General features: G+C 41.5%; 1 protein-coding gene across 2 annotated transcripts in view; it reads left to right on the top strand.

Annotated features, from left to right (window-relative positions):
• Positions 1 to 17,214, top strand: part of piezo1 (piezo-type mechanosensitive ion channel component 1) — a 71,572-nt gene extending 54,358 nt beyond the window's left edge. For both annotated transcript variants that reach the window (XM_044135809.1, XM_044135808.1), the window contains exons 41-54: positions 25 to 151; positions 300 to 447; positions 1,331 to 1,483; positions 1,613 to 1,674; positions 1,972 to 2,130; positions 2,337 to 2,484; positions 2,866 to 3,054; positions 4,143 to 4,235; positions 4,411 to 4,583; positions 5,706 to 5,828; positions 5,911 to 5,990; positions 10,892 to 11,078; positions 11,667 to 11,808; positions 13,466 to 17,214. In XM_044135809.1, coding sequence (XP_043991744.1) covers positions 25 to 151; positions 300 to 447; positions 1,331 to 1,483; positions 1,613 to 1,674; positions 1,972 to 2,130; positions 2,337 to 2,484; positions 2,866 to 3,054; positions 4,143 to 4,235; positions 4,411 to 4,583; positions 5,706 to 5,828; positions 5,911 to 5,990; positions 10,892 to 11,078; positions 11,667 to 11,808; positions 13,466 to 13,588 — 1,907 coding nt within the window. In that variant the 3' untranslated portion in view covers positions 13,589 to 17,214. The remainder of the gene's footprint in view (positions 1 to 24; positions 152 to 299; positions 448 to 1,330; positions 1,484 to 1,612; positions 1,675 to 1,971; positions 2,131 to 2,336; positions 2,485 to 2,865; positions 3,055 to 4,142; positions 4,236 to 4,410; positions 4,584 to 5,705; positions 5,829 to 5,910; positions 5,991 to 10,891; positions 11,079 to 11,666; positions 11,809 to 13,465) is intronic.
• The last annotated feature ends 104 nt before the right edge of the window (positions 17,215 to 17,318 follow it).

Raw genomic sequence — 17,318 nt, 5'->3', positions numbered from 1 at the left:
TCTTTCTGTTCTCGGTTATAACAGAATCTCTGTCAGAGACTGCAGAGTCTGTGAAGGAACCAGGGAAGAAAAAAACCAAAGACAAGAAGCGTGAGGCCATGCTCAGATTAATCGCAGTGGGACACAAGATACAGCAAGTCTTCATAACAGGGTAAGACATGCAATGTAAAATCACTGTGAGAAATTTTTGCTGTAGTGGCCATCAGTTATTTAAAACCGATTCAGTAACTTCATGTTTAGTTCAGTTGAATACATTTTAATTGACAGTGAACATCAAAGGTGTGTGTTTTTCTCTGCAGGTTCCAGAATGTGAAGCGGCCGGCTCAGAGTTTCTTCAGGAGTATAACCAAGGATAAATACCGCGCCTCCACAGATGTCTACGCCCTGATGTTCCTCACTGATGTTGTTGACTTTGTCATCATCATCTTTGGCTTCTGGGCCTTTGGGGTAAGAGATGACTGCTTCACCTAACCACACACACAGTCATCCAGGATGCTTACCTCTATTGCTGCAGCACTCAGTGTTAGCATCAACACACAGAGCAACGCTGAGACTAAAACCTACCTATGTACTGAAACCAGGCTGCCTCTTTTCACACCATAATTTTAGTAATCTAGACCAGAGGTCTGCCACAGTGGCTCTTAATAACTTTGGCTAAAGATGATGAAGAACCAACTAATGTTTTTAAATAAACATGTAACAACAAATGCAGGTTTTAGCCATTTTTCAGTTTCTTCATTAAATAATTGCATTGAAGTTCCACAACGGAATGGCATTAAAAGTACAAATAGCATTTATTTGTAGCTGTTGCTCTTGCCATTATACTGGAAACATGAGGACATTTTTGTTGTTTTTTTATGTTTCCACAAATATCAATATTCTATAAGAAAATGTATCAACAAAAATGAGCTGTTTCAGTCTAAACGAGCCGCCGCTGGCCATGCCCTCTTACTCGATGTTTGCACCCAACTGTGAAATTGGCTGCAAACATGCACAATTACACAACCCTACATCTTTGAAAAGCAGAAGTAGAGCCTCCTGCACAAACAAGAAGTATGCAGTAAGTGGTTTCTGGATGGTAAGCTAACAAAACGGTTGTCTTTTCCAACAGCCACGGGTTGCTAAATGTCATTTGGGTTTTCTAAATGTCAGTGGAGTTTCAATCTGTCCATTAGTTTGTTTTTGTATCAAAAACGCAGCACCAGACAGGAACTTAAATGCCACCAAACTTGATTCGCACACATTTAATCCTGCTGCTGCCATCTGAATTGTTTCAAGTGAAAGTTAAGTGTTGTGATAGTAACCTGAGTTCATCCTGTATCCTGTTCAGAAGCACAGTGCTGCAGCAGACATAGCGTCCACCCTGTCGGAGGACCAGGTTCCCGAGGCCTTCCTGGTGATGCTGCTCATCCAGTTCAGCACCATGATCATCGACAGAGCTCTGTATCTGCGCAAGGCCGTTCTGGGGAAACTCATCTTTCAGGTTCATGTCATGCGTTCTAAGCACGACTGGCTTCAGAAAGCTGCTTGTTGAGCCGTCAGCAGACTGCTCTGAGCTCAGCCCGTCACTTCCTGTCCACCCTGCTCACCTGGTGCCGTTGTTTTCCTGCAGGTGATCCTGGTTCTGGGGATTCATCTGTGGATGTTCTTCATCCTGCCTGCTGTCACGGAAAGGTGACGTCCGATCTCTTTATGCCATTCATAACCTGCTTCATACAAATGATCTGTGCAGACATGAAAGTAGAACTTGATCCAACAAACTTCAGTGAGTCCTGACTGGATCACATGACTAGTGTCCAGGATCCGGTTTTGCTGGCAGCGCCTGCATCGGCTGTCACCACAAAAACCGACGTTTGCTAAACTACTAGAACTTTAATCAGAAACCATGAAGTCCCATGCCCCCTGAACACATCACCTGACCTTTTAAATTAAAGAGCTGAACATATCTTCTGTTTGTCTGTCTTTCTGTAGGATGTTCAATCAGAACTTTGTGGCCCAGCTCTGGTACTTTGTCAAGTGTATCTACTTCGGCCTGTCGGCCTATCAGATCCGCTGTGGTTACCCCACCCGTATCCTTGGCAACTTCCTCACCAAGAAATACAACCACCTCAACCTGTTTCTCTTTCAAGGGTATGGAAACATCGCAACCATAGAAACCATAATCATCTCTACTGTACATTTGACTTTATAGGTTCATATTCTTGGGTTCATATCAGTGAATCCAGTGCTTGACTTTTACAGGACAAGGTGGTGAATAACCAGTCTGGGTTGGTTTTATATATGTGTGTGTGTGTGTGTGTGTGTGTGTGTGTGTGGGTGTGTGTGTGCGTGTGTAGGTTTCGCCTCGTTCCATTCTTGGTGGAACTGCGTGCGGTGATGGACTGGGTTTGGACCGACACCACCCTGTCCCTGTCAGACTGGATGTGTGTTGAGGATATTTATGCCAACATCTTCATCATAAAATGCAGCCGGGAAACAGAAAAGGTTCGAACCAGAAGAGTTCGATGTCTAGGACTCGTCAAATATGTCAGAGGGTTGGGAGTTTTCAAGGAAGATTTTCACAAAAACATGCCCAATCATACAAAAGACAAAGAAAAGATAACTCAAACTCATTGTTAGAGCTCTAAACTGGTAATATTTTATGTTTTACATTGTTTCATATTCTGAGAGGCAAATGAAAGCAATCTCAACTGGACAGAATCGGACCTGCTGAAGCCGTTTGTCATTAATTGTTTCACCGTCTTTAATCCTGTAAATCTTGTGGAAAGTGACTTTAATTGATTATTTTTATATTTTCACAGAATATGCTCAAACCAACCCCATAGGTTCTGTTCTGTCTGATATTTCTATCATCTCTTTTTTCAGAAATACCCTCAACCTAAGGGCCAGAAGAAGAAGAAGATTGTGAAATACGGCATGGGCGGACTTATTATTTTCTTCTTAATCTGCATCATCTGGTTTCCTCTTCTCTTCATCTCATTGGTCAGATCAGTGGTGGGCGTGGTTAACCACCCGATTGACGTGACAGTCACTTTCAAACTAGGTGGTTACGAGGTAATCATGCACTTTCATACAAACTGAAACAAAGTCACGATGTTCTGTAGCATAAGTCCTGTGTTATGTTAGAAGAACAGGCAGGAAACGTTTAGCAGGTTGAAAGTAAATACAACCTTAGTTCAGTTTCAACTCCAAAAATTATTTACAAAACTATAGAAAATGAAATTACATAAAAAGGTTTATGTGTAAACAGGATGCTGTTGGTTGTCATAGTAATCATAAATGTACTTTTCTGTTGAGAAGTTTAGCTAGATTCATTATGGGCATAAATACAATTTTTTAAAGGACCATCAATTGTTTTAAGATTTCCATCATGTTATAATCTTGTTCCCTCATCAAAATCTTACTTGCAGTGCTGCTTTGATTATTTCATGCATGTTTGAGAAAACCTTTCATCTCCCATGACAACCATTCATTATACACTGGTAAAAACAGTCCTAAAGGGTTAATGGAGAAGCCATGTGGTGATGACTTCCTGAAGGTGGAGTTTCAGAAAGAGGCAAAAGTCCAATTTCAAAGTTTTGAGATAAAAAAATATATATTTTAAGTCATACTTTATATTTACAGCCTTTTTATAACAACTGGAGGTAACATAATTACTTGATTGGGCTAGAAAATAACAGTATGTTGCAAGAAAATACATAATACTGCCCCTTTAAAGAATTATGATCAAAGTATTACATTTTAATATTTGTTTTACACGGATGGTTCCATGAGAGGATTAATAAATTCAAAAATATCATTAAAGGATGTGATTTTGTGAAGTTTATTGGTATGATGGTGAATCTGGCTGCTATTGACTGATCAGGGGTCAATGTGTTAATGAGGCTTTGATTCTAAGTAGTGAGGCAAAAATTTTATTAAGAAGTTCTCTAATGAATTTATGAATACTTTTGTTATTGTGATAAATACTAAGATACAACTTTGCCTTTGCCTGTGGACTTCTTCACTCCCTGTAAAAATAATGATTGAAATAAATGAACAAACCCAAATTAAGCGATTTCCAAGCAGTGTGTGTGAACTTGTGACCATGACCACATGTAGTGGCCGCTCCATGAAGCAGCATGTTGTGTCCTGTGCTCCAGCCCCTGTTCACCATGAGCGTGCAGCAGCAGTCCATCCATCCCTTCACAGCTGCTGAGTACGACCAACTCACCAAGACGTTTGGAGACAATGCTGTACGTACCCACTTCCCCCAGCCGCCATGTTCAGTGTGTGTGTTGCAGAAAAATCCACATATCATATAAAATCCAGTTTCATCATTGCTGCTCCGATGAAACTGGATTTTATATGATATCGGTGAGAACTGATGGTACTCCCAGGTCTCTGACCTCTGTGTGTCCCTACCTATAGGTGGCCATGCAGTTCATCACTCTGTACAGCTATGAGGACATCGTGACGGCCGTGATGGAGGGCAGCTCAGGGTCCGTGTGGAGGATCAGCCCCCCCAGCAGGCAGGAGGTCATCAAGGAGCTCCTGAACAGCCATGTAGACCTGACCCTCCGCCTGGCCTGGACCTTCCAGAGGTCAGACCCATTCCAGCTGTGCAGCATTTGTTGCTGCCTTCTGCACATTTCTAGCTCTTATTGAGAAGGATGTTCTTATGAGCTGTATTTCCACTGTCCATAGGATCGCACAAATTAAAACTACAAAAAAAATGTGTTTAAAGATGCAGCATGTAGCTTCTAAAGAGAACAAGTGTTTTACATATTTGTTAAAATTGTCACCATGTCATAACAGTTTGCTGTAAGACAGATAATCTGTGAAAAGATCATTGTCCTGCACCCTCCTGCTCTGCTATCCAAAGAAATGCACCGCTCCCGACCCCAAACAGCCAATCAGAGTCAGGAGGAGGTTCTTAGCGCTGTCAATCATCCTCATGTTGTCGCTGTTCAATGTGCTGATAGCAGAGAAGCAACCTACTGTTACAGAAAAACTGTTTATCTGCAGTCAACTGTGGCCATGCTAACTCATGTTAGCAGGATCTGCTAGCAGCAAGGAGCTGCAGAGAGATTGTGATTGACAGCACTAAGACCTGCCTCCCTGGCTCTGATTGGTTGCTTCTATCTAGCAATGGCATCAGAGAGGAGGAGGCAAAGGACCTGGATTTATTTATTTTTTCTTCATAGATTATCCATCCATCCATCCATTATCTGAACACCCTTCTTCCCTAATGGGGTCGGCAGGGTTGCTGGTGCCTATCTCCAGCAACGTACCGGCGAGATCTTCATAGATTATTTGTCTCCTAACATACTGTCACAACATTATGTTGTGCGACTGTCCCCACCAGAGCTCTCTCACCTTCACACAGTTCAGAAAAGTTGTGTGTCATTCCAAAGTGTTGAATCCACAGCTCTTCTACAAAATCACCAACTACAATGTCCCCAAAATGCCGCATACATAATCACTGCCAAGTATAAGTTGCTTGTCGTTCCAATGACACCAACGTCTCCTCTGATTGGCTGATAGATGATGAGCGCTAGCCGAGTTATGAATATATCTCATGTAATTGTTTACATCCGTTGTGAAATTGTTTTTTTTTTTTTTTTTGACATTAGCAGAATATCTGTTAATATATCATTGCGCACATTTGCAATGGAAATGCAGCCACAATTTACCATCTCGCTAAATGTGTGTGTTCCCTGCAGGGATCTGGGGAAAGGTGGGACCGTTGAACACACGTTTGGTAAACATTCGATAGACCTGGAGCCGGGGAACCCGGTCAGAGAAGAGCTGGCGTATCTACTGATCGGCAACCGGACTGAGCCTGTGTGAGTTCAGCAACTTTTGAATCCCTCCAGCTGTGATAAAAGATTCAGTCCTAACAGATCACTGACCTCCCGTTCCCCACAGGCTCATTCCTCACATGTTCCCTAACTACATGCGTGCCCCCAATGGAGCTGAGGCTAAACCAGTCAGTCAGCTGTACAAAGGTCAGAGTTCAATCAGTTACTTCCCCGTTCAAACTTCTCAACACCACCTGAAAGTTTTTCTTTGTGTCAAGTTATAACATCAAATGCTTGTTGGGATGTCGTGGTATAGTCAAAGTAGCACGTAATGTGACGTGTAAGGGAAATCCTACACAAAGTGAAAACTGAAAAGTGCAGCAGGCACTTAAATTAAAGTCCCGGTCAGTTAAGAGAGTTTTGTTCTGGGTCTGTTTCTGACCTCAGGGGCAAAACAGTAGAGAACGAGAAAATTTCTGAAGAAATTTAACTGGGGCCTGCCAAAGTGTGCCCATCGGTTTGGACACAGCGTTCTGATGCTAAAAATTAGCATCAATGCTAAGCTAAGCTAAAATATTATAAAGTAGCATGTGGAGAATCACAAGAATGTTGACTAACATGGACCTGCAACATTCAGTTTGTTAAAATTAATGCATAAGCTAAAATTAGTCAAAATGCTAATGTTAGCATGAATGCTGTGAGTAGCATGTGGGGTATCACTAGCATGTTGTCTTACATTCTCTTCCTCCATTGAGTATACAAGCATAGCTAATGTATAAGAAATAGCTGACATGCTTATGTTAGGGAAAAGGCTCATAGTGGGAGGAAGTGAAATGCTAATATTTGTGCTAATGCTAATGCATTGACTTGCTGCGCAAGGCAGCGCACTAAACTGAGAGGTAAAGATAATACAGGCTAATATTACTGCCCCACCTTGGTGGTGCACTAACCTGAGAGGAATATTGAGGCTTTTACTTTGAAATTTTCAGTAAGCTTCATTCTAAATGGCCAAACTAATCCCATGTATAACAGTGGTTGGGTCAAATCAGTTCTATAATACTCAAAACATTCAGCCTCCTTCTGTAGTCAGTCAGAGTTCCACCATCATTGTAGTTTTTTATCTGCTGACTCAGCCCTCCTCTGTAGTAACAGAGTTATAAAATTATTAAACCAAAATTATTTCTTTGTAGCTCTTTTCCAAGCAGGCAACATTTCTTGTCACATTTTACAACAACAGCAGCAGCAAATGCCTGTAAGTTACATTTAATTTTTCATTTAAAACATTTTTTAAGTCAAGTATGATTCAGAATTTGAAGCCTGACAGAATGATGAAAAACCATATTAATGGTTTTAATATTCCATTGTCAATCTAAACTTAATATTTAACTATTAAATTCCCTGTTTTAATCCCCAGCCTCCTGAAATAAACACTTCCAACGTCCGTCATGATCAATCATTCACCCCCAATGATTAAATGACGCAGTTGCAAAGGGTTAATAGATTGAGTCATGCAGAACTGACCTGATCGTTTCCATAGCAACGATCAGAAGCAAGACATTCCCACAGAACTACAGTGAGGTCATTGTAGCTATGACATCTTCTATGACATAGATCTATGTCATAGATCAAAGAACATCTGAGGTTATAAATGTTTGCGTCTCAAAACATCAGGTAGTATAGAAGCAGCTCTGTGACCATTAGCTTAGTGTTTTGCAAGGATTTTCAATATGGATGAGGTTTTAGTTACCATGTTTGTTCCTCTGAGTTTTGGTGCCGGATATATAGTAACTACAGGGGTGAGGAAAGCTGTTAACAAACTTCTTCCTGGCATCAGATTTGAAATGAGTTTGTCTCAGGATGAGTGTAAATACGACGATTTCGATGCTTATCTCTTCTATCCTTCTCCACCTGGGATGCAAACTTCCCCAGATGGAGACAACAGTGAGTGTTCAAAACGTTGTGTGAGTCAGACAGTTGAGAGCTCAACTTCTGAGTTAATGAACAATAAAGTAGAAGACAATACGGTTGAAGAGGCTGCTGAGAAGAATTTATCCAATATTCGTGAAGACCAAACTTCCTCTGATGAGGCGCCTTCAGGCCAGTGTGCCCATGAAGAGACTCCCCTCCTAGGGAACGATTCCGCTAATGTTCTCAAAAAACCCACTTCCCCGGCTGGGGAAAAGGGGACAGGTGAGTCTGAAAAGTCAACTTCTCCTCCGACAAAAACGGCCTTAGAAGGCAGGACCCATGAGGAGAGACCGGTCCGAGGGGAGGGTTCCACCAATCTCCCAAAACGTCAAGCTAAAACTCCCTGTTGCCCCTCAAACTGACTGACAGCATATTCCATCTGACACACTCCTAATTTTTAGTGTGGCAGATTGTCATATTCTCCATGGGCATGAGTGGGTTCTCTCCGGGTGCTCCGGCTTCCTCCCACAATACAAAAAGATTTTGTGCACATTAGATAATAGATGGATAATGGAAAAAATTGTTTCTAATAATAGATGGATAGATGGATGGATGGATGGATGGATGGATGGATAGATGGATTGATTGATTGATAGATAATCTTTATTGTCATTGTCACAAGAACAACAAAATTTAAAAAGGTGCCATCAGTCAGTGCATATGCTTAAAAACAAAAATAACTGTCTCACAATTTAAGAAATAAATAACAAATAACTGATAAAAAACTAATAAATAAGAATAACTACATTCTCACACACATCATTCATGATGATTAATGATTGTTTTTGATTGGATTTAGTTTTGTTATTGCTGTAGGGTAAAAACTGTCTCTGAGACGGTTGGTTCTTGTTGCTCTGTATCGTCTGCCTGAAGGCAGGAGTGAGAACAGAGAATGTCCGGGGTGAGAAGTGTCCTTTGTGATGTGTTGTGCTTTCTGTAGACAGCGGTCGCTGTGCACTGTAAAAAATGAACTTAGGGGGTTATCAGATTAACAAAAGAATATCATGTACTTTTAACTAAATAATTTCATGTTTCAAACAAAAACGTGATACAATCATGTTGGATAAACAAGAAATCCAACAACTTCACGTTTATGAAATTTAATCATGTTGAGATAACATGATTCATTATAGTCAGACTGATCTTGTGCTGAAGCCGAGTGAGATCACAGGATATCACGCGAGTTCACGCGAGATAATCGTTTTTGTCTCAACTTGAATAACATATTCAAGTTGAGACAATGTGATTCAATTTAGTCAGATTCATTTCCCTCCGAAGAGGATCTAGTGAGATCAGGGGATCATGAGAGATTATGAGACATCACTGCTTTGCGCCTGGGAAAACTTCAAAGAGGTTTTAGTTACACATTAAACTATAGATATTTGTTTTTCTCTGCAGGGCACTATTGGCATTTAAGAACTGCACTGAAACAGTTCTTACATTTCTTTCAGCATTTAAGAACTGTAAAAAGAGTCTTTTTTTTAAAAAAAAATACTTTTTTAAGAAAAGTCTTTGAATTAATGTAATTAAATCATGGAAAGAATTTTCACACGATTAAATAGCTTTCTTTCAGCATGAAGCATGTTTGTTGAGCTAACTTAATTTTCATGAGTTGGATCAACTTAATAAGTAGTTGATCCAACTACTTATTAAGTAGTTGGATTAATAAGTACTTAATTACTTTAAGTAATTAAGTACTTATTAAGTACTTAATACTTATTAAGTACTTAATACTTAAGTATGAAGTATGAAGTATTAACACTTAATACTTAATACTTAAGTATTAAGTATTAAGTACTTAAGTACTTAAGTACACATACTTCTTATGTGTTTGTCACACATAAGAAACATCGCACATAAGGATTCTCCAGCGTGCGAGAAACGTCTTATGTTTTCTCACACGCTGGAGAAACAAGATGGTTTCTCCAGCGTGCTGTGGTGGTCCAGGGGTTTAGCACACTGCACGTTTGGAGGCCTTAGTCCTCGATGCAGATGTTGCTGGTTCGACTCCCGGTCCTGGCGACCTTTGCCATGTCCTCCTCCTGTCTGCCTACTGTCTCAGAAAAATGAGCCACTAGCACCGCAAAAATTCTTCGGAGAAGGAAATAAAAGTTGACTTCAACTAAATTGCCATTAATATTGGTCAAGTAAATTATTTGGTCCAAAGCATTGCAAATTAGTTGGGCTGGCTCTTTTAAATTACATTGGGTCCAACTATAGTAAATGAGTTGAATGAACCTTAATAAATTAAATTGAGCCAACACATGTTATCTAAATTAGAATAACCTTAATATATTAAGTTGAGCCAACATGTTTGATTTAGAATCAACCATAAAATAACCATGTCAACAAGTTGAGCCAACTCATTTTATTTAAATTTGAATAACCATAAGATGAGCCAACACAACGGTGGTGTCCCGGTTTTCCCAAATGAAAATATGGTCACCCTAAGTAACATAATTACATGGTGCTGAAATAAAGCAAAGTAATCAGGTGGAAAACCTTTGCCTGATTTTTTTTATGTTCATCCAAAGAGGTATTTTTTTCAGTGTGCAAGTCCTCTATTGAGAGGAGAGGGCAGCCAATGATTTTTTTGGGGCTGTATTCACAACCCTTTGGAGAGCTTATTATTATTCTTTTTAATAATAATAATAGCAATAATAATATGAATACTAGAAAATTTCTGAAGAAATTTAACCAGGGCCTGTCAAAGTGTGCCTGTCAGTGTGGACTCAGTGTTCTGATGCTAAAAAACATGGACTTGCACCACTGAGTATGTTAAAATTAGTGTATCAGCTGAAATTAGCCAAAATGCTAGAGTTAGCATGAATGTTGCCAGTAGCATGTGGGGCATCACTGCGATGTTCTCTGTAAGTTCACAGAAGCAGCATCAGTTGGCTCCTAACAGTTTTGTGTCTGAAAACAAAACCACATCAAATTTTCAGGTCGAAGTTTTTAAAAGCCGTGTGTCATTTGAACCTGCTCTTATAAAATGTTGCTCTGTTTTTCACATGGAATCCTAAAATAAATAAATAGAAATTTGTGTTTGAAATATAATGAGATAAGAAAAAGTCCCGTGGGGTTGAATACCTTATTTTCCTTGTCAGTGTGTGTGTTTAAGTGACGTGTTGGTGTTGCAGACGATGAAGCTGATTACCAGAACATCACCCTGTCCCTGAAGAGCGACAGGTCTGTGAACGGCTCATGGGGGCAGGAGTGGTGGGACATCGCCGTGGCGCCCTGCCGGCCGCCATGCACCGTGCTCCCCATGGTCATATTCAACGACAAAGTCAGCCCACCGAGCCTGGGCTTCCTGGCTGGATACGGGTAGGAGACTCATTGCTCACCACACTAACACAGGGTTGCTACTGTAACACTATATAGTATTCATCCTCCTCTTAAAAACATAATCTCTGAAAACATCTCCACTCTCAGCGCGGCAGCACAGGAAGAACCCTGAAGCTATTTTACTGTTCTTGACGGGGCAAAGTAGCAAAGCACCACCTCACATCTGAAGTGACACTGAGCTGCTGTGAATAAATGAAAATATGAACAGTGACAAATACAAAAGCATCAAAGACATGAGAAGAACACGATCACATGTTCTTCTTGTTGCGTCTTATTTTAATCAAATGATACCCATAATAAAAACATTTTCTGAACTCACTGACTCTGTAAACGTTTTTAACAATAATACTTTTTTATTAAAAATTTGAATTTAAATTACAGGACGCAGTGTGTTGCCATGTAAGCTTCAGTTGAGCAAAGGAAAAAACAAAAGCAGCTGTATCTGGAGTAAAACAAACTTTTTCATTTTATTTAGTTTAGTGATTGGTCAGATTGAAGCTGATCTGTTTCTGTCCCTCTGATTGGATGGTCTTTCGTAACCCGTTCTCCTCGTCCTCGTCCTCCCAGGATAATGGGTCTGTATGTGTCGGTGGTCCTGGTCATTGGGAAGTTTGTGCGTGGTTTCTTCAGCGAGATCTCCCACTCCATCATGTTTGAGGAGCTGCCCTGTGTGGACCGCATCCTGAAGCTCTGCACCGACATCTTCCTGGTGAGTTCAGACCAAACGCATCGGCTCCGAGCCGCAAGACGGAATCAACCCACAACTGTTTGTTTCTCACCGTCTGGCCTGAAGCCAGATTAAATCTGACCGGCTGTAGGTCAGGAATGACCGGAAATAGCTCCATTTGCTAAATGATAGAATAAAGATAATTTTTTCCAAATGATTCACAGCCTCCTCATCATCCAGTATAATGTTACATGGTCCATTTGTTATTTTAATAATCTGAGGCCTCTTGGCCATCACCTTAATCCTTAACTCCCTCTACAGACGATCAGATTCAAGTCGTGAGTCTTGCGGAGTGTTTTGGTCAAACTAAAAGATCAGTTCCAGTGTAAACCCATCAGAGGCTGCACTGTATGTAAACTTCTGACCTTAAAAAAAAACATAAACAAACTTAACCTCATTATTCTAAAGCAGGACAGGTGTATCATCTGTCAGTTGACTCCGATAACCCTGCAGTGCTTCTTGACCTTACAGCGACCTTTGACCCCGTGGACCAGTCTTTCCTTCCATCTCGTCTTCCCAACTTTGAAATGGTTTACTTCTCACCAGTCTGATGCTTAACGACTTTTCTTTGTCTACATCCTGTCTGGGGTCCCTCAGGGCTCCATGTTGGGCCCTTTGCTTCTTTCATTGTATATTTTTCAGTCGGGCTCTATTGTGAGACGCCACATTGCAATACAGACGGCCTACACATTTACTTCCCAGTGGGGCCAGGATGCAGTAACCCACTGCTTTCTCTCCTTAACTACATCTCTGCAGTCAAACAGAAGTTGACTCAGAAACTTTCTGCATCTTAATGACCAAAACAAAAAACAGAGTGGATCCTATTTAGAGAGAAAGCTGCAACTGGCCTGGGAAGTTTGACAATGTGAAAAACCTCGGGGTTACCGTTGACAGACAGGGCTTTGCAATTTAGCAAACAAACTGCATCTTCTCCTTCCAAAGAAGGTTAAGACTTTCTTAAATCGTTGTGACTGTGAGAATATTGTTCGAGCTTTTATCAGTTCTAGAAATGATTATTGCAACTCTTTTGGTTTTTTTTGCCGGTGTAGCCCAGTCATCTTTGAACCGCCTCCAACTCGTGCAGAATGAGCAGCTCGTCTTTTAATCAACACTCTTAGATGGAACCACGTTACTGTGCTCTCCTCTCTACATCGGCTTCCTGTCCATTTTAGAAGACATTTAAATCTTTATTTATATTTAAAGCCCTAAATGGTCTTTCTCATCCTAGTACTAATCGCAAACATTGGTTCTACTACGGAGGGGATTTCTCCATAGTAGCACCTCGACTGTAGATCTTTGATTTTTGATCTGCAGTCAAACTCAGTCCTTTTAAGTCAAATCTTAAATCTTTTTATCCTGACAGACTTTTACTGCTTCAGTGTGTGGGGACACTTCTGGTTTTATTCTGCTTGTTCTGTGTTGCTTTGCTCTGTTTCCTTTCTTGTATTTATCTGTTGCTGTGTCTCGTTTTGACCCTGACTTTGGTGTTTTACACTGTGGTTGTAGTGCTGTATAAATATATGGTCGGTTGAGTTGGTTGGTTTAATGTCATGTTTTTCCACGATGGTTCATTTCATGGGAAATGGAAGTGTCCCGGAACATCGTTGGTCCAAATAACCGACGTTTCTGTGTTTTGAAGGTTCGGGAAACCGGGGAACTGGAGCTGGAAGAGGAGCTTTACTCCAAGCTGATCTTCCTCTACCGCTCTCCAGAGACGATGATCAAATGGACTCGGGACATCCACCTCAGAGAGCAGGACTGACGCTGACTGTGAACCTGACTCGAGGCACAGTGAGGAGGCGCCCGGCGGACAGCTGATGTCGGGCGCCTCAGAGACGCTGCTGTGTGGGCAGAGTAACGTGCAATGTGAACTACCTCCTCATGCTGGACTCTTTGTATTTCTGCTGCTGCCTGAGCATCCCGATCAACCTGAGCACACACTGTAGGAGTCGGGCTGCTGCCCCTCCGGAGGACCCGGGGGAGATCAGGCTGCGGCCCCTCTGAGTGTCTGTTGCATCTCTGCAGAGCAACCAGAGCGTTGACCCTGGCTGGGTTTGTGTGGGTTGGGCGGCCAGAGGAACCCAGCAGGCGTGCGACCAGCTGCTGATCCAACCAGCTGCAGGTCTCGTCTGTTCACCTTCTCCATCCCAGATCGGGTTGGAAGTCATTAGAAAACAGTTTTTTAAAGTCACGGTGATTGGTTGTCACAGCAAACAAAGGACAATATGCTCACACTTTATTGGAAGAAAAACGAAAACATGTTTCAGTTTTTTTAAAAGATGAAAATATGAGGTCCCAGTAAAGATTCTGCAGCAGAACCAGCCTGTCTGTTTGGTACAGATGCATGTAAAGACTCTTGGTCACATTTAACTTCTTCTATTTCAGACCGCCCGGGTCTCTGTGCTGTCACACAAACCTAGCATTTCACACACACATTGCTCTTTTTTACCTCAAACTCTAAACAGGAGATCTGGACCAGCTCTCTATTTTAAAGGGGGAGTGTAAAATACTTGAAATGAGATTCTGTTGAAGGGTAAGAAGCAAACAATATCCTGCCTAACACAACTGGCTTTTAGTTCACACAGGGTTTTGAGTGGTCATTGTTCCTGGAAACGTTAATAAATCGTTATTAAATCCAGATTAGTTTGTCTCAGACACTGACGACCCAAAGTAGATTACTGTTGTGTTTTAGAGGGGCAGTATCATGCATTTTATAGCGTAATCAATATGTTACCTTCAGTTGTTCTAAGCTTAAATCTATATGTCAAACACAATTTCAGATAAATTTGTCTTTGCAATTTAATGACTTGAAATTGGACCCCTGTCTCTTTAAGAAGCTCCTGCTCTTTCTGAATCTCCACCTTCAGAAAGTCGACACAGCAACATTTCTGTGTTCAGCCTTTAACATCTTAGAAGTGTTTGCACTAAGCAGAAGCACAGCTCCACCAGGTGGTTATTGCTGCTGCTGCTAGTCTGAAGGAGCTGAGTAGAAAAGGGGGAGATCTGTGAGAGCAAGCGTTTAGGCACCTCTTTATTGATTACCACAGTAGATTAAAGGATTCCCCAAACATGCATGAAAAAAATCATAGCAACACTCCGTGTATGTTTTTGATGAGGGAATAACATTTTAACATGATGTAACACTAAAAAAATTCAATCTTAGACCAGACTGCTCCTTTAATTCATAAAGAAATGTAGAAATTATTGATAACTCCAGATTAGTTTCTCTGAGACTGAAGGCCCAAAGCAGACGTTAAAGATCTTCAGTCTCAGTTTATGTGCTTTATTCACCTTTGACCTGTTGCCATGCTTACATTAGAAGTTATTCACACAGCAGCTGTTGGTTACTGACGTGGGAAATGGAGGTAGACATGGTTTGAACGTCCCCTTCCTGGAAACAGAACAGGTGCTGCTGCAAAACCAAAGCAGTGGGTTTCATTTCAACCCTGCTAATAGTTTTGCTGTTTAAACCACCTTCCTGTCGTTTCCACACGGTTTCACTGAGTGTTACACATTCCATTCTCTGGATAACAAAGGAATGTCGTTGGTGTGCTGCTTTGTGAAAACGGTTAGAAGTCTGCTTTGGGTCTGGCGCCTCGGACTACTTCAGCCTCTGGCACCAACGGACCTGGTTCTTCACTAAATGAAGACGCCGAAAAACATTTTCTACTGCTTTCTACTCAGATCAAAAATCCTAAACTGAGATGGAGTGTCTGTCATGGAGTGTTGCCATGGAGATGGAGTGTCTGTCATGGAGTGTTGCCATGGAGATGGAGTGTCTGTCATGGAGTGTTGCCATGGAGATGGAGTGTCTGTCATGGAGTGTTGCCATGGAGATGGAGGAGGATTGGATTACGGTGGTGGTGGAAAGCTGGACATTGTTTCTAATTGGCCTCTCCAGTCAAACTGGAGAGTCTGACTGACTCAATAGAGTCAGTCAGACTCTCTGAGTTCACCACAGTTCCCAGTTCAATCCCACAGTCATCAGACTGGCTCCCACCAGTCACCAGGCAGCTTCATCTGCTTCTTCACTCAGTCTGCTACCTGGAGGGTTTCAGAAGATGTTGGAAGGTAGAAATCCCTCAACTCTGCCTAACATATAAACCATAAAATGTTTCTGAACTCAAAGGAAGATCTGGTGAGTCTACAGACCGGACAGCTGAAGCAGAAGACTTTCAGACATTTCTCTGCAGTCCGTCACAGAGACATCATCTCTTCTCGCTTTCTCAGTTTGAACCTATAAAACCAAATTGTATATGACACAGTTTGAAAGACGAAACAGGATTTTGGCACCAGGAAATTGATTCCCAAAGAGCTGAACATTTGAACAGTGGGTGACCGACTAAAGGAAGATGCACGCCTCTGGTTCTGTCAGAAGCTTTTCATGTCTTTTGTCAGCCTCATTGTTTCTGCTCTCGGTTAAAGCCTCAGTGAAAAAGCAGCCAGAGTCCAAAGACCTACCTTGAAGTCCCTCTGTTAAATGATTTAGAAACTTAACTGATAGGAAACTCACTTTCCCACTTCTCTATCCACGAAAGAAAAAAAAAACCCTAGCAAATACAAGCAGCAGATCTTTATGTTGCATCTAAAATCAATCGATCAATCCAAAGACCGCTGGACCACCAGAATGTTCCCCAGCTTCTCCCAGAACATGAGCTCAGTACCAGCCGACTACTGGAGCGCAGAACGACCTGCAGTGATTTTTCTGCCAGGTCTGTGACTGATGGAGCTTATAAAACACTATATTAACACTACTGTAATGAGCAGGTTGGTGCTCCACCACCAGGCCAACCAGAGGAGTCCTGAGGGATTCTGAGGGATCCAGCAGGCCTTCTGTGTGGGAAGTTAGTCAGGGAAATGTCCGACTGGGTGCGCTCAACTGTTTCCCTGGTTACGATATACCAAGACCAAGACATTAGCACATCATCCTAGCAGTAAACCATAAACGGCCCACTTCAACTGAGCAGAGCTGCAAATTTAAATAAGAAGCAGACATTTGTTTTGTTTCATTTTACAGTTTAGAGATGATGATGTTTCCCTCGCTGGTTTTACTTTCCCTTTCCTCCCAGTTTAGCCAGATAAACACCAACAGGTGATGGAATGATGTTGACCTCCTGCTGGGAGGCAGCCATCCAGCTTCCTGCTTCCGCTGCTTTCTCCCCTCCATGAAAAATGTAGAAACATGAGAAACTTCAGATAAACTGTAGAGCTGAAACACTGCAGTGAACATTCATTGAGCTGTTGGAAGGGTTGGATGACGGGTTGCACTTTGAATTTTCTTTCAATTCCAGTGAAAAAAAGGATCCATTGTGACACGATTTCATGTATCAGTTTTCTGTTATGATATGTTGCATAATTTGATGATTCAATAAAGAGCAGTGCGATATATTTGCTGGATCATGTGAGGTCTGTTAAATTTGATCACGCTTTTATAAACTTTAAAAAAATGAAGAAAAAAAACCACAGGTGGGATTTCTGTTATCAGGGAAAAT

This window comes from Gambusia affinis, linkage group LG13, assembly GCF_019740435.1.
Source record: "Gambusia affinis linkage group LG13, SWU_Gaff_1.0, whole genome shotgun sequence".
NCBI lineage: Eukaryota > Metazoa > Chordata > Actinopteri > Cyprinodontiformes > Poeciliidae > Gambusia > Gambusia affinis.
The sequence above is the reverse complement of the archived record's forward strand: the minus strand, read 5'-3'. Positions and strand labels throughout refer to the sequence as shown.